Genomic DNA, 26,905 nt, shown 5'->3' on the forward strand with positions numbered 1-26,905 from the left:
ACACCTGCAGCCTGTTCCCAATGAATTGAAGTACGTAGCAAGAATCTGACAGCACAACTGTTCCAAGATATGCTTAACAGAGGTGTACCCACAACATCTGCTTGAGGCAGCGGTCAGGATGTATGGCATACTTGATGATCAGAGCAACCGGTTATTGGCAAGGTCAGTTTGCTTTGATCTTTTCAACACTAAAGGGAGTCCATCACCCCACTTGCTCAGAACTTCTTCTGGGGTCATGGAAATGACAGGAAAAGAGGCTGACAGCTTTCAGATCAAAGCAGTGAATGGAGGAGTAAGTTACCTCTCCCTCCGCTCATCGAATGTAATGAAATCCTCCACGACAGAGATGAAATTCAAACACCTGAGGTATCCCTTTACCACCCCCATCTGGAGTAGGTGGCAGCTTATATCCCGAAGCTTGATCCAAATGCCCATATCCCTCTGATGCTTGGGAGAGATATCTTGAGAGCATGTGTAACCTGAAAAAATGGAACACTAGAAGAAAACAACTCTGGGGGGGAAATCGCTTGCACAAAATACTACCTAACTAGGAATCAACTAAGGACAAATCTTGAGCTCTTTCTAAAAAAATGAGACAGGACAAAAAAAGTGTTTGATCTCAAAAAAAAAGTCAAAAGAAAACAAAAATATTTTATGCAACAACCAATAACCAGTCTAGAAAAAAAATCTACAATCTATTAAGTAACTTCTTGGCCGACAAAAAAAGTAACAAAAATGAAAAGTTAAAGAAAAGCAAAAAAACTCCAAAATTAGTGAAAATACCTCTAACCGTTAACTAGAGACCTGGAAATTCAATTTTCAGACCCAGTAAACCTTAACATTTTAGTGAAAGACTCTCAATGAATATCAGTAGTACAAAAAAAAAAACAGAACCAAACACAGTATCAAGAAAAGGCACAAATCAATTACAATCAAACTTCAACAACCTGTGCAGAAAGAAAAAAATGGAAAACTTATAAATGAATGCTACAACAAAGAACTATTCAATGCATTATACAAGGCAAGTACATGTACATGTGAATGCTTCATCCTTCTCATAACTTAAGCATGGGGCTTACATGTATATACAAGACGTCAGGCTGAACTCATGAATAATCATGATGCAATAAACAAAGGACTTGGCAACTTCTTGGAAGGCAGGCAACACTAATCCTAATCCCTAGTTGTAAACTAAAATTGCTCCAACCGTGTGTTAAGGCATAGGAAGGGTGAACAAAGAAAACTGTCTTGTCCAAGATACATGTTCAACCATATGGCAATAGAAAAATACAAGAGTTTACACATATGCCAAAAACTCATGACAAAAATATACAAGGATAACATGGAAAGGTTAAATCTGTTCATATAACTTCAGGCACTTTAAATCTAAGGCTATGAAAAAGGACGAACTTCCAGATACTAAATTCCTTCCACTGTCAACACCTCAAAACCTCACTACAGTGTATTAGCTTACAAAAACCCATATTCTCCAAAGTATGGTAACCTTACGTTAGAAACACTTTCTTAAAAGACTGCTTACAAATGAAATCTAAGAGCAATTCTTAGATTACACATCTTCAGAGCAGATTTTATGTTACATGTGCACTCCTTGGCTGCTGACCTGCTTACTGAACAAAGACCCTAAGCATGCCTGGTCATAGAGCTGCATGCCCCTTAAACAAACACTTTACACAGGGGTACACACAATGTAAGTTTTTGCTGGGTAAACTAGGGGGTACCACTCCTATCTAGCTACGTGGACTAACAAAAACGGAAGATTAAATTCACCTCTACTACACACGTAAGGTGGGACAGCAGATCAACGGCCCACTCAATGCTCCATATGCATAGCGACTTGACTTGGGTTGGGTTTTAGATGGTGAAGTCTGCTTGGGGGAAATGAGCACAAGCCAAGTGTGAGTAGCTACAATATGCACCTGCTGAAGATGGGACGGCCATCTATTTTCAGTCCATGTTAAAGTCACATTCATCCCCAAGAGCAGATGAGCCACAGTGTACATCGGGGAGCAGGGCAGCGGCCAATCTCAGATGTGCAACTGAAGGTACGCCATAGAAACACCTGACAAAGAACTTGGGCAAGACTGTTTTGAACAAATCGTGATGACAATAAGCCTGCCCTCTCCATTGAAGATACAATCTTCCTCAAGACTATGGATGAAGAAGGGTACAGAGACAACACTAACAGCTGGGTGGCACCCCTCCCATCCAGGTCACCAAGATGTGTCCTACCAACAACCCAGAGCATGCACTCACTCGTCTTGCCTCTCTACGTCAGAGTTCCGACAAGAAGCCTGACATGAAGGACGTAAAGAGGCAAGATGAGAATGACCATGCTCAGCCACCACCCCCACTCAAAGATGGAAAGGAATGTTGGTATCTGCCGACTTTTGGCATCTACCACCCTCAAAAACCAGGTCAAATTAGGGTGGTGTTCAGCTCATGATGGTGTCTCCCTCAATAATGTCCTGCTTATGGGCTCAGATATAAAATAACACCCTCCTAGGAGTTTTACTGTGTTTCAGAAGGAATGAGTGGCAATAACTGCAGACATCCAGCAGATGTTCCACTGCTTCAAAGAAACAAAGAAACTACCCGGGGTTCCTGTGGTACAGAGACAACGACAAATCCGAGAATGTGGTTGAGTACAGAATGAAAGTCTACATCTTTGGCAACAGCCCATCCCCTGCAGTAGCCATGTGAGGTCTCGATTGAGCTGCCAGAGAAGGCAAACATGACCATGGTAAGTAAATACACACGGGAATCTGTCAGGAGATATTTCTATGTTGATGATAGACTCAGGTCTCTCCTCATGGTCACAGAGACCATTGACTTGCTGTAGAGGACCCAGGCATCACTTGCAGAGTCTAACTTACACCTGCAAAAGATCGCTTCAAATAGCACTGCTGTGATGGAATCATTCCTCCTGGAAGATCATGCCGCAAGCATGAAGGACCTAGGCCTTGGAAGTGATCCCAAACCAATTCAATGGAATCTTGGTCTGCATTGGGAGACAAGAGGCACATTCCCATTCAAGGTATCAGCTGCTGACAAACTTCACAGGATGCAGAGTTCTCTTTGCCTCTTTAATCCCCTCGACCTAGCAGCTATAATTACCATACAAGGCAGAGCTCTTCTGTGGAAACTCACTGCCCAAACTTGTAGCTGGGACACGCCACTTCTGGAGAGAAGCTGGAAGAATGGAAACACGGAGGAATTCACTGTAAGAGCTGAAGGACCTTCAAATCCTCCATACCTATGCTTCAAAGTCATTTACTAAGATACAGAGTTATGAGTTGTACATATCTGCCAATGCTATTGCTGCAGTTGCCTACCTCGGAACCATAGATGATAGCAGACAAATCGAAGTGGGCTTTGTTCTGAGAAAAGCCAAAAATGACCGCTCTGTCTCAGCTCACCATACCACAGCTCGAACTATGTGCTGCAGTCCTGGCTGTTCAAATACCCGAACACCAAGCTGCCACATCACTGACTGAGCTGTCAGAGCATCAGGCCTTTGGATCATTGGTGGTAAGAGACTTATCAGCTCCAAGTGTGTCACATGCTAGAAGATCCATGGCAAGATGGAAGAACAGAAGATGGCAGACTTACCACCCGAGGTACTCAGCGCATCGCCACCATTCATGTATGTGGGCTTAGATGTTTTAGACCATGGATAGTCATTGCCCAAGGAACCAGAAGAGGTCAAGCAAGGAGCAAAGGTTTGGCGATCCTGTTCACCTGCATGAACACAAAAGCAATACACATCAAAGTTGAGTCCAGGGAAGCTTCAAGTTGCATCAATGCGCTCAGGAGGTTCTTTGCCATTCGTGGACTGGTGACACAGCTGAGATCAGAAAACTGGCATGCCAGTTCCTCCCAGACTTCAACAGAGACCTCTTTCAGAGCCAGTGGAGACAGGTGCAAAGCTTCGCCAGTATATTCTAGTTTTGCTGGTGTTGTGAGTACCTTCCCCTTCTTGCAGAGCTGAGGTAAGTGGAAGGAAGCCCATCACAACCTCCAGGAAGGGGGTATTGTCCTCTTAAAGGACAGGGAAGCCACACGAATGGCCACTAGCAGTATTTGCCTCTGCAGCCACAAGTGATGATGGTAGAGTCCGTTCTGGTCAAAGTCACTGCACAAGGTGCAACCAAGAAGTTCACGAGGCCCATCTAAGAGGTCATGCCCTTGCTGCCTAAAGAAGACTACGATGTTTTAACCACTACCAGCCGGGGACTCCGACATCGGAGCCGTATGGTTTATATGTGTGGCCGGGGTCTCCGAACTCGGACAAAGGAAACAGGGCCCTGTAACAAAAGACCGTACTCTGAACAAAAGACCAGGCTGCTGGGCATTACCGGCATTTTTCACTCTCAACAGTGGTGCTAATCCAGCTTATTTTGAAACCGTATACCAGGGTTTGGGGTATTTAGAGCAAGCGAATTACCACCGGGGACAAAAACTCTCCACCACTGCAGCCATGAGCCACACAGCACCGCTGCATGCTAATCTGGCCCCTCAGGAGCCAGTATATACTGTAAGTGCTCTTTTTAATTATTTTCTAATATTTAGCCATTATGTTTTGTCTAGAATATGTAAGTGCTATTACATTATATATCTGTGACAATGGGGAGTTCAAAAGCCAATTTTAGTGACCGATGGTCAAATGGTGCACAAATGTTTGCCGTAAGATGTACATGTGTATTAGCAAACATGGGTATGATTATTCAATATTTCAGGGCTCCTTATTACGGAGTCGGAGCTCCCGTAAGTGGACCTCATTGAGTACCGAGGCACGATCAAGCCAGGTCCTGCATTGGCTGGATAGGAACAGCAAGTCTGCCACAGGGGGACATGGCTACCTACCTGCCTGTTGGTCTGTTAAGTCCAGCCCCGACTCACCTGCATCATCCTCGCCGAGGATTGGCTGAGAGTCATGTAACAGCGGCACTGATCAACTCTCCCTTTGAACTGTCCGAATTTGGGCTAGTGGTAACTATTAACCAGCCCACCAGCCTTATAGTTTCTATGAAACCCATTTTGTTTTTAAACAGTTGATCTTCTGCATTTTGCTTCCCCTTCAGTGTATTGTTTTTGTGGTTTGTATATTTATAAATAAATTAGTTTTCATTGAATTTTGAAGTTATCTGCTTGAGTGTACTGCATAATTTACTGTGCACACATTGCGTGTCAGAGGGTAGGGGGACCCGGGCTTGTGACAAGGGCGCTGCCCCAGATGTGGCACTTTGCCATACAGTACATGCACAAGATTACGTGGACATTTTCTGGTAAATGAAAGGTGTGTCAAAATTGTGATTCGGCAGAGATTTTAGGGGCGAAATCGGATTGGTGGATACGAAGTGAAAAAGTGGAAATTTTCTGCCAAAATCAGAAGGGTTGGGAGGTCTGCATTTATACGGTCATTATTCTAGCCATTTTATTGATCCATTTGCGAATGAAGGACTATGTAGGCACATGTATTGTACCAGCATTCTCTTCCTACAGAGGGTGTCAGGTCAACTCGCCCCCTGACCGACTCGCCCCTTTCCAACTCGCCCCCTCATAAACACGCCCCCTGACCGACTGGCCTCTTACCAACTCGCCTCCTGGCCGACTCGCCCCCTCGGAACGTCAAGCAAATATGGCCGGCCCAATGTATTAAAAAAAAAAATGGTTCTAACCAACGACGCGACACGAACGACTCATGGACAGTGATGGATATTTGGACATCACCACTAATCACTTATTTATTCAAACGCTTAAACAAATGCTAGACAATACACAGGAAACGCTGCGCCATGGCCCATACACACGATAATACTGAATTAGTTTTACCAATATAAAAAAAAATATTGTTACCCCCAAATTCCACACAAAGGGAATATCCACCAAGCTTTAAACAAACTCTTTGAGTGCCCGCTGCAAACCCCAGAACCTATTTTTAAGGGCAGCAATCACCGATTCCATCTCTGACTGATTGTATTTTTTATTAAATGGTGAATGGGCCGGCCATACGTGCTTGGCAAACTAAGGGGGCGAGTCGGTCAAGGGGCGAGTTGGTAAGGGGCGAGTCGGCTAGGGGGCGAGTTGACCTACAATCATACAGAGAATACATGTTTATTTCACATATACATTTAGTGCATGTTTTCAGAGTTGTTAGTTATTAGTAATTTCTTATTTCGATATGCAGTTTAACTCCATGTTGACCGACATCATCCCTGTGTGACCGTTTATCAAAACATACTGGAGCTGCAGAGGCTAAATTCTAACTCTCACGCTGTATTGAAGAGAGTTTAGCTGGCTGTCAAATTTTGGTTAGAAAAACCTTGAAGAGGACAGTATACACACCAGTACTGCTTACACTGTGTTTGCAAAAACACATGTAGCTACTGGTACAAGAAATATTGAGCCTTGAAATTTTACACTTTAATTCAGGAAAGTTAAGCTAAGGTGAGCTTTTCATGTGTATCATGACAAGAAATAAAATGTTAACCTCAACAAAAGTTAACACGACTTTGTAACCATACCCACTTGTGCTATGACTATATGAAGCATGTGTTTCAAAGTTACTTTTGACTCTATATTGTACAAGTCTCTTTTTAAAGGATGCTATTACACACAACCAACTTGCTGAGCTGAAGGACTTTTGACCTAATAACTACTTAGCCTATGTGAAGGACAGACACCTTCCAGTCCCATGTTATTACATTTAGTTCGGTTTCGTTCAACTTGAGTATGAAAACCAATCCCAATCAAAACAATCCTGAATCCACCCCCAACGTCAAATACATACATGTACATTGTATAACTCCAAACCCTAAAACCCTTACTGAATGTGCTCAGGACGGTCTAAACCATGGCCCATAATCACTGGAGCCAGTGAATATATATTTATCATTAGTAAAATTCACTGTCCCATTTGTTAATTGAAAGTTCCCTTGTGTAAGATTTGCACAAAAACATGTTTTCCAAAAACAGAGAATTGGAGAATTGAAGTTTACAACTTCATATTTGGAAAGCTAAAGACACAACACTCCAATTTAAATGCTCCACAGGTTTGGTTCCTAAAATAAGCCCCCTTTGCTACTTTCTGATGTGTTAAAAATTGATTGTTCTCTATATCTAAGATTTTGAGTCTTCTTGTTTACACTAATAAACCAAAGGATCTAAGTATCTAAACCCTTACTCTGAATGTAGTGACTGGTTGTCACGATGTTTATTTTTCTGTTCATCAAAAAGAAATTGGCACATATGGTGGGTGATACCAAAATAAAGTATCACTTGAATTGCAATATTGCCCTTTTCAGCTGATAACTGGGTGCTTCTGCAAAGGGAACCCTCAATCAGCCTCAACATTTAATTAACTACTGGCATATCCAGGTCTTGGGAGGGAGCAAAACAATATTCCCTAAAACTGCTGGCCATATTTTAAACATTTTCGGTATATTCCTGACCAAATAAATTTTTCCTTTTTTTCAAAACTTTACTCAGAATGGTGAAGATGAGATAACGTTATCAGAAGTCACATGATAAGCTTGTTAGGTTGAATTTTTCTCTATAGCTGTATAAGTCAGATTAGGATGAAACTTGGCATGGACCCAAAAGGGATGCGTTGAATTTTGAAAATTGGGTAATGTCATCATGATATCCTCAAGCACAACTTTTTTGAATTTGTAATTTTTGATTATTTTCACATTTTCTGTATCTCCTGAACAAAAAGTTTTACAGAATACTTCTTGCAAGACCTTGAGTAGCCTATGTGTGGGATGTTTGGAGGATTTTGAAACAACCAGATGTGCCATTCTTTAAATTTTGTAGAATTGTAGATTTTTGTGCAAAACCCATTGATTTTTCAGCATTCGCCACATGTTTTTAGCATAAACATGGCAAAGGCATTTTTACTTCACGGCTTAGAAATGCAAAAAAGCCTTATGTTCTGTTGCAAACAGACATAGAATGTGTCATTTCCAAGTTCTTTCGGTTTTCGTATTTCGGTGTTCTTTTCAACATATATTTTCAAGTAAACACAAAGGATAAACTGTTCTTACACCCACATCAGCTCAAGTCCGGCCGTCGACATACCCTCGATTCTTGGGATAAATGGTTGCAGCATTCCATAAGTTCATGTCAATCTATTTGGTGAAGTTTCCTACCCGCGTTTTCGAATTGCTCAAGTACATTGAAATTGTACACACAGCTTCAGTCCAGTTTCTGGGTTGTGGCTGGCGTTTATACGATGAGCAATTTTGGCTTCAGCTCGAAGGTCAGCCTACTCGGTCATGGGGTGAAATCAATGTCAAGTTGTAGCTAACAGTTGCATCCTACGCGTTGGCACCTACCACGACCACAGGTTGACTCCCATTACACCCAGGGACCATTACTGGTCTGTGCTTCGCATTCAACAGTCCGAATGGTTGCAAGTTTTCAGGTTTTTAGTATCAACACAAATGTATAAAATGTGCTTGTTTGGGACACCGTGCTCAAGCATGCTGAGTTCAAGGTAGCCACAAAACTTCCCAAACAATTGGGTCAAAGTTGAGTAAAGGAAAGTCACACACCGACGACGCGGGTCCGGGCTATCAATCATTGGGCAACCTCAAGGGATCCCGAGGGGTGCCCAAGCCCACACAGCCAAAGCATACTTTTTGTTCTCCTAACTCCAGTTAAGCTTTCAGTATTGTGAACCTTACTTAGCAATTATGATAATGAGGTTGACAAGGAAGTTTGGATTCAGGGGTTTTCTAAGGGATTTTCTTTGGGGTACACGGGTCCCTGGATTTGTAGGGACACGGGCTGCCTCTGGTCAGCCTCATCACAACCCGCAATAGTCAAAGCGAAACTACACAAGGAGATTCAAGTAGGCTGCATCGCTGGGCCTTCTCCCTCCCCACCGTTCGAGAACTAGCAATGTTCGCCCATTGGGTTAGTGCTGAAGAAAGACCTTGGTACTTATAGATTGATACACCAGCTTTTTTTTTTATTGATGAGGAGCAATGTAAGATTGGTTGTTCGATACAGGAATAGGCTTAGTTTTTCGGGTGGGAAAGGGCACTTGGTTAGCAACGTCGGATATAAAGTCGGCAGTTCATCTATTGCCAATATCGCCGCAAGACTACGACTTGCTTGGTTTTTCATTTGAGAATAAGTATTACTTTGACAAGTGTCTTTCCGTGGGATGTTCTATTTCGTGTGCTTTATTAAAAAAATTCAGCACCTTCCTTGAATTTAGACTGAACAAAATGGCAGTTGGTGGTTATGTTATGCATTATTTGGACGATTTCTCGTTTGTTGGGGCGACGAAGGACTCGTGTCAGAAATTGCTTGCAAACTTCCATACTCTATGTGGGGAACTGGGCATGCCCGTTGCTTTGGAAAAAACGCAGGGCCCCTCTCAAGTCCTTACTTATTCGGGGCTTGAAATAAACATTAATGAGTGGCAAGTGAAAGTACCACGGGAGAAGGTGGACAAGCTCTCCAGTCAAATTCGAGCAATACTTGCAAAGCCAAAGGCAACGTTTGTTGCGATTCAGTCTATGGTTGGATCGTTCAATTTTGTGCGAAGGGCTATTGCGCCCGGCCGCAAGTTCATACGGCGGCTTATTTCTGTAACGAGGGGCCTGACTCGACCTTGGCATAAGGTGGGTATTACATCAAGGGCAAAACTTGACCTTTTGATGTGGCTAACGTTCTTACGCCACTACAATGGCATCAACCCCATTGGCAGGGACAGCTGGGAATCTTCGGATACACTCGTATTTTTCACGGATGCTGCCGCAACCATCGGCTTTGGGGCATATTTCGGGGAAACGTGGTAGCAGAGTCGGTGGCCGCAATGGAGAGCTTTGCCCCCTCCTATCGCCCTCTTAGAACTTTACCCTTTAATCATTGCTGTGCTGGCATGAGGTCCTCTTCTTGCCAATCACAAAGTTATCATCCAGTCTGATAACATTTTGGTTGTTCATATGATTCACGGTCAAACTGCCCAGGGAGTTGAGGCTATGCACCTGATTCGCTTACTGGTCTTAGAGTGTTTGAAGTTTAATATCGCATTCAAAGCCTCCCACATTCCAGGCATATTCAATGACAAAGCTGGTGCCTTATCTCGTTTTCAGATGGAGCGCTTCTTCACTTTAGTCCCGCAGGCCGAGCCAGAGATGACTCCTCTTCCACCACTTCCCCAAATTTAGTAGGGTTTGAAATGCATAGGTTAATGCAGCTTGCTTTGACTCGCAACACACATAAAGCTTACACATCAGGGTGGAATGCTTTTCACCGTTTTCTCCAATCCAGGACTAGTACCCTAGTCAATGACCTACAGTGCATAGATGAATTCGTTGCGTACTTGTCCATCCAGCAATATTCCCCAGTGACAATTACAACATACACTGCAGGTGTCAGTTGTCAGTACAAGCCCAATGGGGGAGTGGACAACACAGATTCTTTCTTCAACATTTTTTGTACATAAGTCAAGATCAAAATGCCTATGCCAACAAATAGAGTCGACACATGATCAGGGATCCCCCCTATCGATTTGCTCGCCACATTAAATAGCCATGAAAGAATGCTTCCAATGATGGTAAGCAAAGCGCCTAAAACAGACAAGCCCAATTTTTTCAACACATTTGCTAAATTCTGTAGTTGCCTTTTGATCCAATTTTTAAAACCGGGTTTGAGGGGAGCAGGTGGTGCAGACTCAGGAGGCGTGGGTGTGACAGTGCCTACACTTCTTAAGGCAGCCACAATGCTTGTCACAATCGTACTTAAAGCCAAACTAAAAGCCGTCAAGATGCTCACAATCGTTACGACTTGTTCTCTAAAAAGTGTTCAGATCTTTTTTGCGTAAAGTAAGATTGCCATCCATCACCGCGTAAATCGTTGCTTTGATACGATTGATTTGAGTTCTAATCTGATCAGTGTTTCTATTAATAATTTCTACTCTGCCTTGCCTTTCCACTTTTAGATCGTTCAACTGTTGTTGAATTTCTGCATGCTCTCCTTCTGATTGCTCTTCCTCTAATTCATTTTGGACTTTTTCGTCCAACTCGTCCAATTTGCCTTGGTTTAATACGAGCTCTTTCTTTACCGTCTGTAACAATTGGTCCAATGCGACAAGTTCTCTATAGTTTAACCCTTCGGTTTGTGCCTCTTGATTGTGAGTGACGTCTTCTAAGATATCACTGACTTGATCAGCTTCTTGAGGGAGTTCTCTTAATGGAATGCTTTCGGAGTGAAGTTGTGAAAGTTTATGAAACACTTCTTGCACTTCTTGCTTGGTTTCACCGGAAACATAGTCTCTAAAACGCGGCTTATAAAATCTGTGTTTGTTTTACTCTTAATTGTGCTTAGACTAAGAAATCGATTATTATCTTGTTCTCGGGTCAAAAGAACCTTTGACATATAGACGATCTTTACCATCGAGATTAAAAATGTTTTTATCCCTAACTGTTGGTTTATACCCCGTTTCGTCTTCAATCGAGTCATAAAAGTCATTCATTTTATCTTCGACTAACACATTCATTTATCTGTCATGCAACCGCCGATTCTTGTTCCACAGGATCTCTATCAGCAACTAAATTATCATATCGATCATCAATGTCTAATTTTCTCCTATCCTGTCTTGATCATCTTCTCCATCATGAGTAAACAGTTCACATTCATCAAGGGGTACCTCTTCCGGGCCAAATCCACCTTCTACCATTTTATAATAAACCAGTTTTTAACTACTGAGCAAACTGGCAGGCAAGATACCTTGCGCCCCGAGCCAACCCTGGGTAGCTGACGCGCCACTGGCCACAGCAGTCATTGTGGCCAAGTCTTCTACCGATAGTCTGTCTAAATCAGGCGGTTTAATTTTTAGCAGTTTTTTAACGAGCATGGGATAACCTATGGAAATTACACTGATGACAGCACCATGATAAACCGTGTTGGCAATACTGTTTACATCTATAGCTTTACTAATTACGTTTTTATATATACAGTTTTTTAAATTACTACATATCTAAAATTTCTGGCACAGGTGCTGTTGTTTGATATGGTTTTGCTTTTACCGCAGACGGTGAGGTTTCCTTTTTAAAAAACAATGCGAGAGCGATTCCTCCGATCAACAGCCCGCCCAGAATCAAGTTTCTGTTGTCTGTGTAGATGTTACTTGCAGATTTTGCCTCGGGTTCAGGTTCACCGACTTTCAACCTGCAAGCTGTTGCTTCATCCTTTTATTATGTTCTGCAAGGCGTTTGCCCTGTTTGACTTCTTTTAGGATTCTTACTCTTGGTGACAGTCTGAACCTATGGCTTCACTGGACTCGGGGTGGTGGCGGTGGTAGTTCTGCTGCTGCTTCTGTTGACATCTTCTTCTATAATAGATAGATTTTTATTGATAGCCAAGTGTTTCGTTGTTATAAGCATTGCTACCAGTGGTGATAGGTATATAGCATACATGAAAAAAATCTTGCCGAGGAAATGACCTATGGATTGACCGATGATTGGTTCATCGTTTAAATCTTTGGTTAGATTTTCTCCTGATTTTAAATCTACATTAAATCCTAAAAAATCTACAGGGGTAGCTATGCCCAAAATCCATGCGTATAGACTCAAAAGCAAATTGCCTAAAGCTTTAAAAATCTCTTTGCCAAATCGAACCTCATAAAGATTAAACAGCCTTTCTTGTTCAGCTGGATTTAGTGATTTGATATCTTTCACAGAATAATCTTTTCTGAAATATTTTTTAGATTCACCCGAGACCACTACAGAGCAAAGCCTATCCTCGACGTTAGGTTTGGGTTCAGAAACTGGAGCTGATTCTGGTTTTCCATTCAAGATCGATTTGATGTCTTCCATTTTATTATACGGTTTTAATTTTGTTAAACACTAATTTAGCACGAAAATATTCGTAGGTGTAATACGTCAAGTTAATTGCAATAACTAACTCAATAACTACTTGAACGTATTGCAACATTGTTGTTTCTTTGATTTTTATCTATAGTCAAATTATAAATTTGTTAAACAACTAGTTTAATACCAAGTTGTAATTAGTTTAATAACAATTTGTAATTAGTTTATAAAAATGACCAGCTAAAAAGTAGCTCTGTCGCCAAAATCAGCTTGCTAAACTTTACGCCTCTTAGATGGCGTTTCAATCGATCCCGCTCTTGGTCAGGTACCACATCGTTTTCTTCTAAAGCCTGATCTAAGCTAACTTCGTCTTTGTAATAAAAAAAAGCAACCCAAGCTGTATTACTCCTGTAGTCTTTCAACACACGAGTGCAAGTAATGCCTTGAACTAAAAGCCATCTTGCTTAGCATACATGTGTTGCTATTCCTTGACTTTTTTCTATACTTGATATACTGATCGGCTGCACAGTCATCGATAATAAACAATGTAATCACACCGTCAAACACTTTTTGATATTCTAGTGCCTCATTCATTTCAAGTTTCTCCTTGTTGAGATCGCACAAATAGACATTTTCGTGAGTATTAATCCATAGACGGTCCAAATACGTTTTATTCTTAATCAAAGTTGGACATATAATTATAACTGCTTCACATACGAACCTGTATTCACTTTCTAATAAATCCAATATCCATTGGGTCTTTCCGGATCCTGTTTTTCCAACTATAAGAACACAATGTGGTGATTTATACATGCCCGTTTTATCTTAAACGAGATTTAATAAACCAGACTTTTAAAATCCCCATTTTCCACTGCCAATTGTGCATCCATGACCAAAAACACGTACATGTAAAGCGGCCTCGCAGTTTCAGCTTCCCGTTCCATTTGAATTGATATGCCTCTTCCTCCTCCCAAAAGTCTACCCAAACCATGAGCCGAGTTATCATCTGAACTTCTGAAATCTAGCCATTTAGCTTTCAAATAACCAGCCGTATCAATGCCGGTCAAATTTAGGTCTTTTACCACCGCCCTACACGACTCCGTATCTGAATCTACAAAAAACTTAAAGATTTCATTCCAATGTTGATACTCGAACAACCCTTGCGAAAACAGTTTGTTGGGTTTACCTTCCACTGTTACACTGGTTTTCTTAATGTGCGGATTGTAAAATTGTTGCAGGTTCTTTACTGTCGGATCTTTAAACAAGATCACAATACCTTTCAAGCTTTTAATCATTTGATCGATGTTTATATTCCACAACATGTCCGACTTGCTTTTTCCACAAGTGAATCCTGTCAAATAGATAGTACACGGGGTCCTTGTGCTTAGAATGCAAAGTTTGAGCCAAGTCGCCATTGGTTACGACTTCATACTCCAATGTTAGCTTCGAAATTGCATACTCTGCAGCCATGTCGGTTGATTTGACCACCTTGTCGTGCTTGTTAAACGTGAGTGAAAAGTGCACAAGTCAGTTTAAGTGGGTCAATGGCAAAAAGATAAAAACGGGTCCTCCTTTATACGAGAAGAGCTTCAAGTAGTGCGAGAAGACACCGAATTACCGCCTTCTTCTAATATGCGTTAATGGCTGTAAGCTAAGTATTGATGCCATTGGGTAATAAGTAACGCTTGGTGTCTCATGGAGAAAGGCTCAGTTTGTTTGACATATCGCAAATAATTTATGCCTGTCGGATCTAAACAACTGTTGTTTAAAAAATCCTTGACGCTGGTTTAACAGACAGTCTTTATAGGTGGCGTGCCAACTGTTTTTTTGTTATGACTTTGGTAATGCCTTTCGCTTTCTTTAAATTTACAGCTTCTGTTAAAATGAAATACATTTTTGGTCTTATGCAAATGGCTTCTGGCACTAATTACCTTCCAAATTCATCTTTCATTTTGCCAATCTGTTGGATCGTAAATTGGATGATCCAGAGGGCAGTTACTCAAGTCAAATTCTTGTTTGTTTTGATGGATATATTCATATATGTCGTCGGTTTCAATTTCTAACAATAAAGAATCTGTATCAGTATAGATCAGGTTTAATTTATCTCAGAAATGATGTTTCCACTTGTAATAAAATTCATACATTTGGATTTTGGATAAATCTAAAATACAAACGCCACAGTAAATAGGCTTGTTCAGCATTGTCTTGTCTTTAAACATTTCAATAAAGAAAGATCACAATCAAGGAACGCTGTCACAGTCTTAAAATTTGACAAGATAATTTTGTAAATTTATTTGTGTCTTTGTCTTGTAGTAAATGACCTTCAATATGACCACGCGCATCCATTAATTTGCCAAACACAGAATTGTTCATCAATTTGAAGAAGTCTTTTTCCAAATTGGATTCGGCCAGTTTGCACAATTCGACGTTTTTGTCAATGTAATCTTTCATCCATGCTTTCTGTTTAAATGACAGAACTCGGTGAACTTGATTCAATTCTAAACCAAGTTGTAAATACAATTGCAAATTTTGGTAATGTAATTTATATTTTTCTTTTGTACCTAAGGTAGCTACAAATTTATTTACCTAAGCAAGTTTTTCGTCATTTAGATCAAGCGATTGTTTTTGATACGCTGTTAACCATGCATTTGGTATCTGTATGTTCTCAGGAGGCAAAGGAAAATCGTTGTGTTCATCATGCAAATGTTGGGAATAAGGTTATTTCAAACAAGTAGCCAGTAGGACTGTAAGAGTCCAACCGTAAAATATCATCGCGAGTAAATTTCTCCAGTTCCCCGTTATGTTTTTCTCTGCCAGTTCATCTCTGGGGACCTCTTGCGTTAAGAGAGTGAGACAGAGCACGCGGCCAAGGCCTTCGTGGTCAGCATTTCTTCAAACGACGTCTCTCAGCATTGCCTGATACTCCGACAGTGGACGCACCATTCTTTCATTGCCTCCAAACAGATAGGTGCCAGGCTCTGGTCCAGTGACAGCATGAGTTGTGATGGCTCTATTGGAGGATGGGGGTAGAGGTGTGCCAACAGCAGGAGGCTCGAGCGTACTGATGGTGGTAGGGGCCGTTGTGCTGCTAATTCGAGGCACAGGTGTGACAGAACATTCTGAGCAATAGTAAATTTTCCACTTCGTTGATTTCGTCCTTCTTTGTTAAAAATCATTGTCCAACTGTTACCTGTGGCCATTACACGAGTGGCTTCTTGTGATTACTGGATCAATGGTGGAGCTACAAAGCCACTGGCCATGTCGGGTGCACTTGTGACCATGTACTATGCGTCCATTTTAACATATAAATCGTGGAAATTGTTTTACATTTGAACTTGTGAAAAATTTCTTGAGCTCGGCGATATTCTTCTTCAGATATATCTTCTTGCATAAAAAGCTTCTCATGGTGGTTAACAGGTTTCTTTAAATCTTTCAAAAGAGTCCATGTATTCGTATGGGTAAACACCTTTTTGTAAGTAATCGGTATTTTGAGGAAACTGCTTTTGAAGTAATTTAAATGCTTCTGATGGACAGGCCTTCACCGGCCAAGAAATTAAATGAATTTTAAAACTTGAGTCGACGTACAGAAAAAGAAATGTACTTTTCTGAATTTTTGGGAATGCAATGCAGTTTTTCATTTGTACTTGGAGATAAGCCTTGCATAATTAAATGCGCATCGTAATTTTCCAAATTATATAAAAAGACAGGAATTTCTGTTCTGTTTGTAATAATCTCAATTATAAGTTCCTCTGTATTTGCCTATAATATGACAATGATCTCAAACTTTTCTAAACGAATGAATGGGCTTTTGTTACACTATGCAAATATATTCTTGATAGCCATTGTTTTGATATTTGAAATTTCAACTTATCCGTTTTTGTCTTTGGTTCAGTTGGTTTTGGGCAATTACATTCATCTGACTTTGTGGGCCAAATTGGCTTTTTGCAAATCCAACATGTATTATTTTCTTGGTGCTGTTTGTGTAATTCAAAGTCCCATTGGATAATTTTTGGGTTCTCAAATAATTTGTTTATTGCCTGTTTATCTAACAGTAAAGATCTGACAAATGATTTTGCGGCATTAACCCCTCTATATGTCTGCTGTTTTATGCAAATGCCGTCACTGCAAATTATAAAATAGGCATAACCTGAAGCAATATGTCGATGCGTTCTAATTGTATTGCCTTCTTCTGGGGGGCATAGGTTCTAAAATGGATTCAAAATCGGCGTAAATAACAAATGGTGCTAATTGTTTATTTTATAGTCTCTCAACCAGAATTTTAATATATTGCCATCTTCTTCTGGTAGTACTATAGTAATTGGAACATCTGGTCCGAGACAATCTTCTTGATATTTGGCTAATCTTAAGCTACTTGTAAAATTAGATTGGCATTTATGGCATTCGTAAATGGCATGACCGTAACTACTCGCTAAATTTGAAATGAGTTTTGACCTGTTTTTAATCAAGCAATAAACAAATAATAACAGGCCTATATGTCTATCTTTCATAATATTTTTAGATGGATACAAAGTCAAAAATGTGCCTTGCCTTCTGTCATACCCATATAAATTAATAGACAAATTGTTCTGCGCTTTGATTTTTGGAATTTGATTCCTTGGTGTAGGAAAGTCTATGCCTGTGAAATCTAATTCACTTTGGATTGTAAGTTGTTGGTCTATCGCGTACTATTCTATAACTTGGGTCCTTTTAAATTTTACGTTTGACTTTGTCGAAATACAATCCTAGAGCTGCGCATATTGCCCATCGTATGTATTCACAATCTTCCTTTTTATATCTATTGCGGCTTTCTTATTTTCAATGTATTCGGGCAACTTGATGTAAGTACCGCCTAGAGGATCATATCGTATCACGTTGATAAAAAAAGCTATAATTTCATCGAGTATCCAACCAGAACCACTGTGGACATATTTATCAATTCTATCTAAAAGCTTTTGTTTTTGTTCTTCCAACTTGTTAACATCTGATTCTAAATGCACCGTTGTAATGTTTGACCAAAAAGTAAAGACAGCTTTTTGTTCTGGCCGTTCCTTTTTAAATTGGACTTTAATCGCTGTTTGTAATCTGTAAGTACCTATTTCCTTGAATTGTTTCAATGCCAATTTCTGGATGTCTTTCTTATGCATAATAAAAAATTGAACTGCATCGCCATTAAAAAATGTGGTATTAATTTCCAATTTCGGAAGTTGCCTTTATGTATTTTAACGTTCTGTATGTCTTATTCTCGAAATAATTCTGAAATAATAACAGCTTTACTTGTGCGATTAAATCTTTTCTCAAGATTCCCCCTGCCTACCCGTGGCAACTGGACCTAAATTAATGTCATCTGCTAATTGTCGTAACACGATAATAGATTTGCGAGATAAATTTTGAAATTGCTTTGAATAATATCTCACTGCTTGTATTAATTCCTTGCGCTTGTATAAGACCAAAGGGCGGCGCAGTTGAGGCAATGTAATATTGTGATTAGCGATGTACTTCAATACTGATGATTTATTCCATGAATTATAGCCATAGAGATTGTGTTTATAATGTAATCTGATATTACGTAACATGTTTTCATTTGATGGCATTCTTATTCATATAAAATACTTTTATATAATAATTGAGAATTTATATCATTTTTATTGACGCTTCTACTCTTTGGGGTAGAAATGCTAAATTTACTTCCATTTTGGAATTTCATCATATTTTGGAATTTCATAATATTTTGTAATTTGTATTGTGACAGAACCCTTTATACTTGGTGGTACACAGATCTGTTGCTTTGCAAGGTTTGGAGAATCTTACTGTATTAGATATAGGCACATAGTCCTATGTGCACTGCCCTAGATAGCTGACACACTTCCTGGCAGATGTTATACATTTTGCACTCAGTCCAACTCTTTATGGACAAGGTGGGATCACAAGTAGGTATGGAGCTTTTCATGGTTAGAAGAAGAATGCTGTAAAATCTGCACTCCAGAAAGCTGCCACAGATCCCCACAAATCTGCACCAGTTTGCATTCAATTGCCCACCTTTTCTTGCAATTATGACAGTTGAAAATTGAAGGTTTCACAAAAGAATGGATTCTGAAGAGGATTCTAGCACTAATTATTCATAAGGTGGGCCAATCAGAGTTACTGTGCACTAACTGGTAGCCAATCACAGTCCATTGTTTTAGCCAATCAGGCAAGGGGGTCAGATTACTTCTGTCAGGCAATGCTAGTTTAGGAGGGAAATTCTCATGTGAGGATCATTCTGTCACAGCTCATTGGGCAACCGGGGTCAATTTGCCCACCACCACCCCAGCACCTGCCTTTTTGAAGAATATTTGGTTTTAGTGGCATTTTTTAACAGGATTCGAAGATAGCCACTTCCTAATACATACAAGATGTGATATGCATCTTTACTGTTATGATACATTGTACATGTGTGTACCAATAAAGTTATTGTTGACATTGATGTTTGCCATAATACACTGTAATTTGTAAGGGGTCAGCCCCACCCTTTTATGTACCCAAGGGGGTGGGGTGCTGTATGTTCCATGGCACAACCAGCGCTGACCCTAAAAGGTTGGATGGATCATTCTATTATTTCATGATTGTTCCTGGGAGCCCATTAATTTATGATTGGCTTGTAAGCCAAATGACGATAGATGTACTGGTACATATACATCGGACCTGGGAGTCCTTCGTTTGTTTGATATATGTTTTGGGGCCTACCAGCCCATATGACTGATGCCAGCTTGCCCAAAACAGATTTGGTATCTGGCAAAATAATAAATATTAGATGCTGTGGCAAGAGTCAGGAAAATAATTTGTCTGGAAGTTTGTTCCTTTGTGAGTCCATGGATAATTAACAATTGATGCTATAAAACGTTGGCTCTCTCCAAGTCACTGGCAGGGCAAAATGCATGCATTTCCTCTTCCTGTGTAACCACTGGTAAAGATTGCTGCACAAATATTGCAGCATACATGTGCATGTACTTGAGGGGTCCAGTTTTTGCAGCAAAAACATTGGTACGAGTACATCTGTAATACAGGCAATAACACGAAACAATGAGCCAGTTTGGTATTCCAAATGCACATGCCTAGTACAAGGTTATTCAGGAACAGCTACACGTGCGAGCACTTTTCTGTCCCATCAGCACAGCCATATGTTGACTCACGTGCACACTTTGTTCCCAAAAGGCCTTGGCTATTTGAAATACCAGTAAAGAACTGGCTCATTTGTGCCATGTATGATTCAATCCCAGATTTCAATCGCATCATTCATTATCGTTGCCAAAAATAATTTTCTTATCTAAGAAAACCATTCTTGGAAATAGAAAATTAATCTTGTAGAAAATAGGTGTAAGAAAAATTTCTTGAAATATTGAGCAATTAATACAATGAGAAAAATGTTCTTCTTTTCAGAAAAATATCTGCTTATGCAAGAAAGCAATTCTTGGGAAAAAATTAAATCTTGTTTAAAGAGAATATTGAAGAAAATAAATTTTCGCAAGAAAGTATTTTTCGAAATATTAAGCATTTGATACTACAATTATATGATTACTCTTTTAAGAAAATTACACTTTTTTGTAACATTTTTTCTTTGAATAAGAATCTTACCTCAAGAACCTTCAGTCAGAATAGAGGGTGGTGTTTGGTGCTGCTTGTTCAGTTGACAAGGGTAAAGGTATGTTCAGAAGTTATGTTCACTCCATGTTTGACTTTAGTTGCCATAGATTTAGATTGGCTAGTTTTTGAACCTAACTGTTTCAGATTTTTCAGGATTGGAAAGATTAAAAATTGTACAAGATTCAGATCTGCTGTTTCAAAAATTGCAAATGTATGTATGTTTTATCCATGCAAGCTTCACTAGGCATGTCTAAAAGAACACATGCTCTTGTTGACGGCTGCACACTAAATGTGATAAATGATACAAATCTACACTTCGGAACTGTCGTGAATAGAAGAATAAAAGAAAAGCATAGTGCTAAAAGTAGGTTTTGAAATTTAAAGTTTGCTTTCAACATATTCACGTTTTAAAATTGTTATCCATGTGGAATGCATGGTGAAACGATTCAAATCAAATGTCACAAAGTCAGTGCATAGTGCTATACTTTCTAATTTATGTTTTGGCCAGCCTTGTTAAATAATGAGTTTGTCAAATGACTTTATTTTCATGTTTGTTTTCCACAACACAAATGAGCCACACCATATTTCAAGCAGCTTTTAAGCACATAATTTCTAGAAACAGACCATACCGTACACTATGCAACCATGTTAATTTGAAACCAAACAATGGCTGAGCTAAACTTGAAATGAAATACATTTGTTCCATATTTGTCAGAATTTGTTGTTAAATACTTGAAATTTAATCCTTATGTGAAAATTTAAAAGTCTGCACATCTTTATGAAATCAACTGTCTTCAGAAAAGATTGTTCCATATCAGAGAAAATCTATTTTCCACCAAGAATTCTTACATCGGTATAATTTAACATTTTTACTCAAACTCCTGAAAGAAAGGAAAACAAACGAGGTCATTTTATTTTGTGTGTGTGTCTCTCGCCACAGCTTCAATTTTAATCAACGTTTAACTTTTCATCCGGAATACCAATACCACAGATTTAGGGCAAACAGGATTAAGAAGTCAAGCAATCTCAACAAAGATCACTATAGGCGGTAGCCATGACCACCAACATATCAACAGTGGTTGTGATACCCAAGACCACAACTCAGATATAGTGATACCCAATGATCACTATTCACCAACACACCAACGGCCGTTGTGTAATTATATTAGAGCAAACAATAAAAACGTAACAGAACTATTAAGGTGCACAGCACATGCAAGATTTTGGGCACCTGCCTAAACTAATGAAGCTTTACAAAATCACATGGCAAATGTGGTAAACTCTAGTACCCTCCACTGGCAGATGTAGAGGGGAATCTGCCCATGTGGCACATCACGGGGAACAAAACGATTGAGTGACAAAAAGTATGGAATAATGGAGCTTGACCTCTTCTGGGGCTGCAAATTGCCACTCGCGAGTAACGCGACCCACAGAAGAACGAGCCTTGCCCTCAAACATGAAAGTTACAGCAAGGACAAAATGCAACAGCAGAGATTATGGCGAAAAATGGCATTTCCATCCGGAGAGAGATGGAACCTGTCCCTGCGATAAAGGTTTGCAGGTGGCCAATGACATTGGGGGTGCTCCAACACACTGATCCCTAGATTACGACATTACGACTGTGCCCAGTGGTTCATTGCCCGCCTTCCATGCTCCATTTATTTTTGGGACGGAGTACCATAATAAAAGAGCCGCGGCAATATGTATGACCAAACCAAATTTGCATTCGTAAACCTCTCCCTGCATTTCCCCAGCATTATAGCCAGCGTCTGCTGGAGAGCAAAAAAGTTGAGCTGCACTAAATCATTGGTCCCAATGTGAACGACGATGATGCACGCTTCCCTAATGGTGTTCAACAATTGTGGTAATTGCTCCACTCCTTCTCCACCATTGAACAGGAAATGGGACACCCATGTTATTGGCTGCCCATCGAATCAGTGAGTCTCCGACAATCCCGGCACACTCTCACACACGCAGGGCCAGACTTAAAAACCAAATACATGGACATAGCTTAAATGCTCAACAAGCTTTGAAGTTTGCACGTGTTATGCACATGTTACGTTGGAATGCCACGTGAATGTACCTGTGCATGTGCATGGGTTCCTGCTATATATATGTAAAGAACATTGCTTTTCGGGATTTCTCGTGGATTGGACAGCAGTTGGAGAGTCCTGCTTCTTTTCCACACATTCTTATTTAGTTCTGTAGCCCTTTAAGCTGACTCTGATTATTATTTAGATAGCTGTCATAAATAACCTTGCATGAGAATTCGCATGTTTTTTTGTAATGGTGTTATTGTAGTTTAGTATTTAGTGACGTGGTTTATGTTTTTACTGTTCTAGTTGACCGCATGCATGTTCGTGGATGGGAGTCACAAGGAATAAAGGCCAAAAGTGACAAACCATAGACCTGTATGTGTCCAACTTGACCCAATTCTTGCCTGCAAATCCCACTGGGAATTTACAGGGTCTGCTCCCCCATTGAACTTGTACTGACAACTGACACCTGCAACGTATGCAGTAATTTGTGCTGGGGAATATTGCTGGATGGACAGCCACGCAATGAATTCACCTATGCACTGTGGGTCATTGACTGGAGTACTAGTCCTGGATTGGAGAAAACGGTGAAAAGCATTCCACCCTGATGTGTAAGCTTTATGTGTGTTGCGAGTCAAAGCAAGCTGCATTAACCTATGCATTTCAAACCCTACTAAATTTGGGGAAGTGGTGGAAGAGGAGTCATCTCTGGCTCGGCCTGCGGGACTAAAGTGAAGAAGCGCTCCATCTGAAAACGAGATAAGGCACCAGCTTTGTCATTGAATATGCCTGGAATGTGGGAGGCTTTGAATACGATATTAAACTTCAAACACTCCAAGACCAGTAAGCGAATCAGGTGCATAGCCTCAACTCCCTGGGCAGTTTGACCGTGAATCATATGAACAACCAAAATGTTATCAGACTGGATGATAACTTTGCGATTGGCAAGAAGAGGACCTCATGCCAGCACAGCAACGATTAAAGGGTAAAGTTCTAAGAGGGCAATAGGAGGGGGCGAGGCCCTCCATTGCGGCCACTGACTCTGCAACCACTTTCCCCCGAAATTTCCCCAAAGCCTAGAACATCCCATGGGAAGACACTTGTCAAAGTAATATTGATTCTCAAACGAAAAACCAACTCATAATCTTGCGGCAATATTGGCAACAGACAAAATGCCAACTTTGTTAACCAAGTGCCCTTTCCCACCAGAAGAGCTAACGCTACTCTTGTATCGAACGAGGCGTACCTAACCTTACAATGCTCCTCATCAATTAAATCGTTAATCAAAGCACTAGAAGGGAAGGAAAGATGGTGTATCAATCTGTAAGTACCTGGGGGTCTTTCTTCGGCACTAACCAAATGGGTGAGAACATTGCAAGTTCTCAAACGGTGGGAAGATAAAAGGCCTGGTGATCCTGCCCTCTTGAATCTCCTTTTGTAGCTTCGCTTTGACTATTGCGGGCTGTGATGAGACTGACCGGAGGCAGCCCGAGTCCCCATGAATCTGGGACCCATGTACTCCAGAGAAAATCCCTTGAAAAACCCCTGAATCAAAACTTCTTTGTCAACCTCATTATCATACTGGCTAAGTAAGGTTTGCAATACCGAAGCTTAACTGGAGTTGGAAGAACAAAAACTATGCTTTGGCTGTGTGTGTTTGGGCGTCCCTTGGGATTCCTCAATACCTGCATGGCTTAAAAAATTTGGCGCGTGGCACACCGATGATGCTTCCCATACATGTATACCTCAACTGCATGATAGTGCCACACACACTGCGAACCGCACATGGCTACTCTGCGCCGATTTTGCAGGATAGCCCTTTGGGTCACTCATCATTGACCTTTCTGTTGAGTATAATAAATTTTACCTGCTATGCGGTAAAATGTGTTAGTTGAGAAATGTTTTCTTGTTTGGTTAAATTGGAAACATTGTCTCGACTAATATTTAGAAACTACATTTAAAAAAGTCTTTCCTTTCCTTTTAAGAAAAAAATCTTTGTCAACAAAAATAAGTTCTTGTACCATCCAAGAGAAACACTGCAGACGGGGAGAAACCCACCAAAAACTTCTTAAATAAACAAGAAAAATTTTCTTCATTCAAGAAAAGAAAACACCTTTTCTTGTGTCACTCCCTGGAAAGTTTCACCAAAAAATATTTTGGCAGATTTTCTTGATACAAAAAAAAAAAACTAAATAAATAAATCTTATACCATGTACATGTGTTAAGCCCAGCAGAACACCTATTCATTACCATTCATAAACACGTTTTTCAGTCAGAGAGCCAAGAGATGTCAATATATGATGGATTTCCAATGATTGTGTTCTAGAATTTGACCTTCATTTTTCCAAACATTCCTGTTAATTTATGGTATATTCCTTGTGAAAGTTGTCCAAAAGAATCTTGTTACATGTTACTATAACCATGCCTTGATGGGAATCTGCATGAGTAAAGTCTGTAATCATCTGTTATATGTCTGTCGAGTGCATCTCAACGTTCATTCTTTATAGCTTTGTCTATTCCAAGGAAAATGAAGGATCCAAAAATAAGACACTAAGAAACAGGGTTATAGTATAAAGCACTTCTGTACATTCATCTGTACATTTTTCGCCAAGATAGATATTTAAACTTTCAAATTAACAAAGACACACAAAAACAAAACAAAACAAAAAAATGGTACCAAAATGTATTAATATATAGTTTCACAGCAGGAAAAGTTTCAGGACTTACCTTGGAGATTTAGATTCACTGGAAACTGCAACATCACTTGGATTCTAAAAAAGAGTATTTAACTTACTGTAAGCATTTGATTTGAAATAATCATGTAGGTATTTTCTTAGTTTAAATTTCAATTTTGAGTAATACTAATCATGGGCTTCGCCCTTACCCAACATACATTCATAAACACTGAATGCTCAGTGTTAGTTTGAGAGCTTGCAAAAAAAATTCACAAGCTTACTTTTGCAAGCTCTGGACAAGCACTGAGTATACAGTGTTTATGAATATACATCAGGTAAGGGAAAAACCTGTAATTAAAATTAGCATCTCCCTGATGCAAAAAGGGAATCTCGAAAATTATGAATGATTTGTACATGTAGCTTCAATATTAACTTGCCAATAAACACAACCTCTTTCTAAATTCTTCAAATCAAGAATTTCAACCAAACTCCATTGTCAGTCGAACAGATTTTTTTTAACATTCACTGTGCACATGACATCTGCAGGATACCCAATACTGCATTTGAAATTTACTAAATATATTAATTCTAACATTATGTATTCAAGATCTGTCAAAGTTTTAAAGACTGATCAAACAAAAACACATCTACATGTTGGTTACATAATGATTTACACAAAACTCAAACTTCAAGTTTCCCTAAGAAAACTGAGTTGATATCAGAATTTGCATAAAGTTGATGGGTTGAAACTGATCAGAAGAAAAATTTATTTGAATTTCTCTCCCATTTCACTTCTGGCCTGATTATGCTATTCTTTTAAAACCCACAATATAATTTGAATTGACTAAATTGATAATTAAGACTCTTAATTCCAAATTGCGTATTTATAACTGTCCTTAAGTAGCTGCTAAAGAATGTCCCTTGAAAGGATTTTGTTTTGATGACTACTGTTATGCAAAATCCTTTTAAACACTTTAAATTAATTTTGTGGGCAGTAATCAAATGCTTCCTGATTCTCTTGATTTCACAAGAAACTATATCATAACACATGCAATGTACATGCACATAGTAAAATGGTTTAAGATAGGATGAGATCTAAGTGTCTTTTACATACGCTGTTCCTCACTTCACGTAAACACCTTGAATTTTTCATTCTTACAGGATGTATGATTCAGCAGTCATTTAGTTTGCGCACCAATTCCATTTAATGCCAATACAGAATAAAGATGGCTACCAAACAGCCACATTTTCAAACTCAGAATGAATTGGGTGCCATCAGTTCTGAATTACCTTCCTTCTTTCCTTTTTGTGACTTGTAATAACTTAAGCCCCTCAAATTTACTTGGTGAAATGATCAGTTTGACATGATAAATATTTCTATTTCTTATTTTGATTTCAATCCATGCCATTCACTTTGAAAGGGACTGACATAAATGCAAAAGGGCTTGCTTTTGTGGGGAAAATTTCTCCATTTTTCTGAGCCTATCACAATATAGGTATGTTTTTGAAGGAAATAAACAAGAGGTTAAAATCAATCTCATGTGGGCACAAAGCCCTGTTAAGGAGACACATAAGTTTTTATTTCATATGCTTTCAACATGTCTAAGGACTTTGACCAGTTGGCTGCCTTTGGCCAACATGTACAGAGCCCTGTGGCGTATTTCAATTTCTTGCTCAAAGATGAGTAGATCAAGACAATGCTTGAAATAAGCAGTTTCACAGTAAC

General features: G+C 39.7%; 1 protein-coding gene across 3 annotated transcripts in view; it reads right to left on the reverse strand.

Annotated features, from left to right (window-relative positions):
* The window catches only part of supt7l (SPT7 like, STAGA complex subunit gamma), a 206,684-nt gene that overhangs the window by 46,772 nt on the left and 133,007 nt on the right, over positions 1–26,905 (reverse strand). For all 3 annotated transcript variants that reach the window (XM_022250916.2, XM_087136882.1, XM_087136880.1), the window contains one exon: positions 25,232–25,275. In XM_022250916.2, the coding sequence (XP_022106608.1) occupies positions 25,232–25,275 (44 nt within the window). The remainder of the gene's footprint in view (positions 1–25,231; positions 25,276–26,905) is intronic.

Source organism: Acanthaster planci, linkage group LG05, assembly GCF_054643075.1.
Source record: "Acanthaster planci isolate LZ-2023a linkage group LG05, COTS_SCS, whole genome shotgun sequence".
Taxonomy (NCBI): Eukaryota; Metazoa; Echinodermata; class Asteroidea; order Valvatida; family Acanthasteridae; genus Acanthaster; species Acanthaster planci.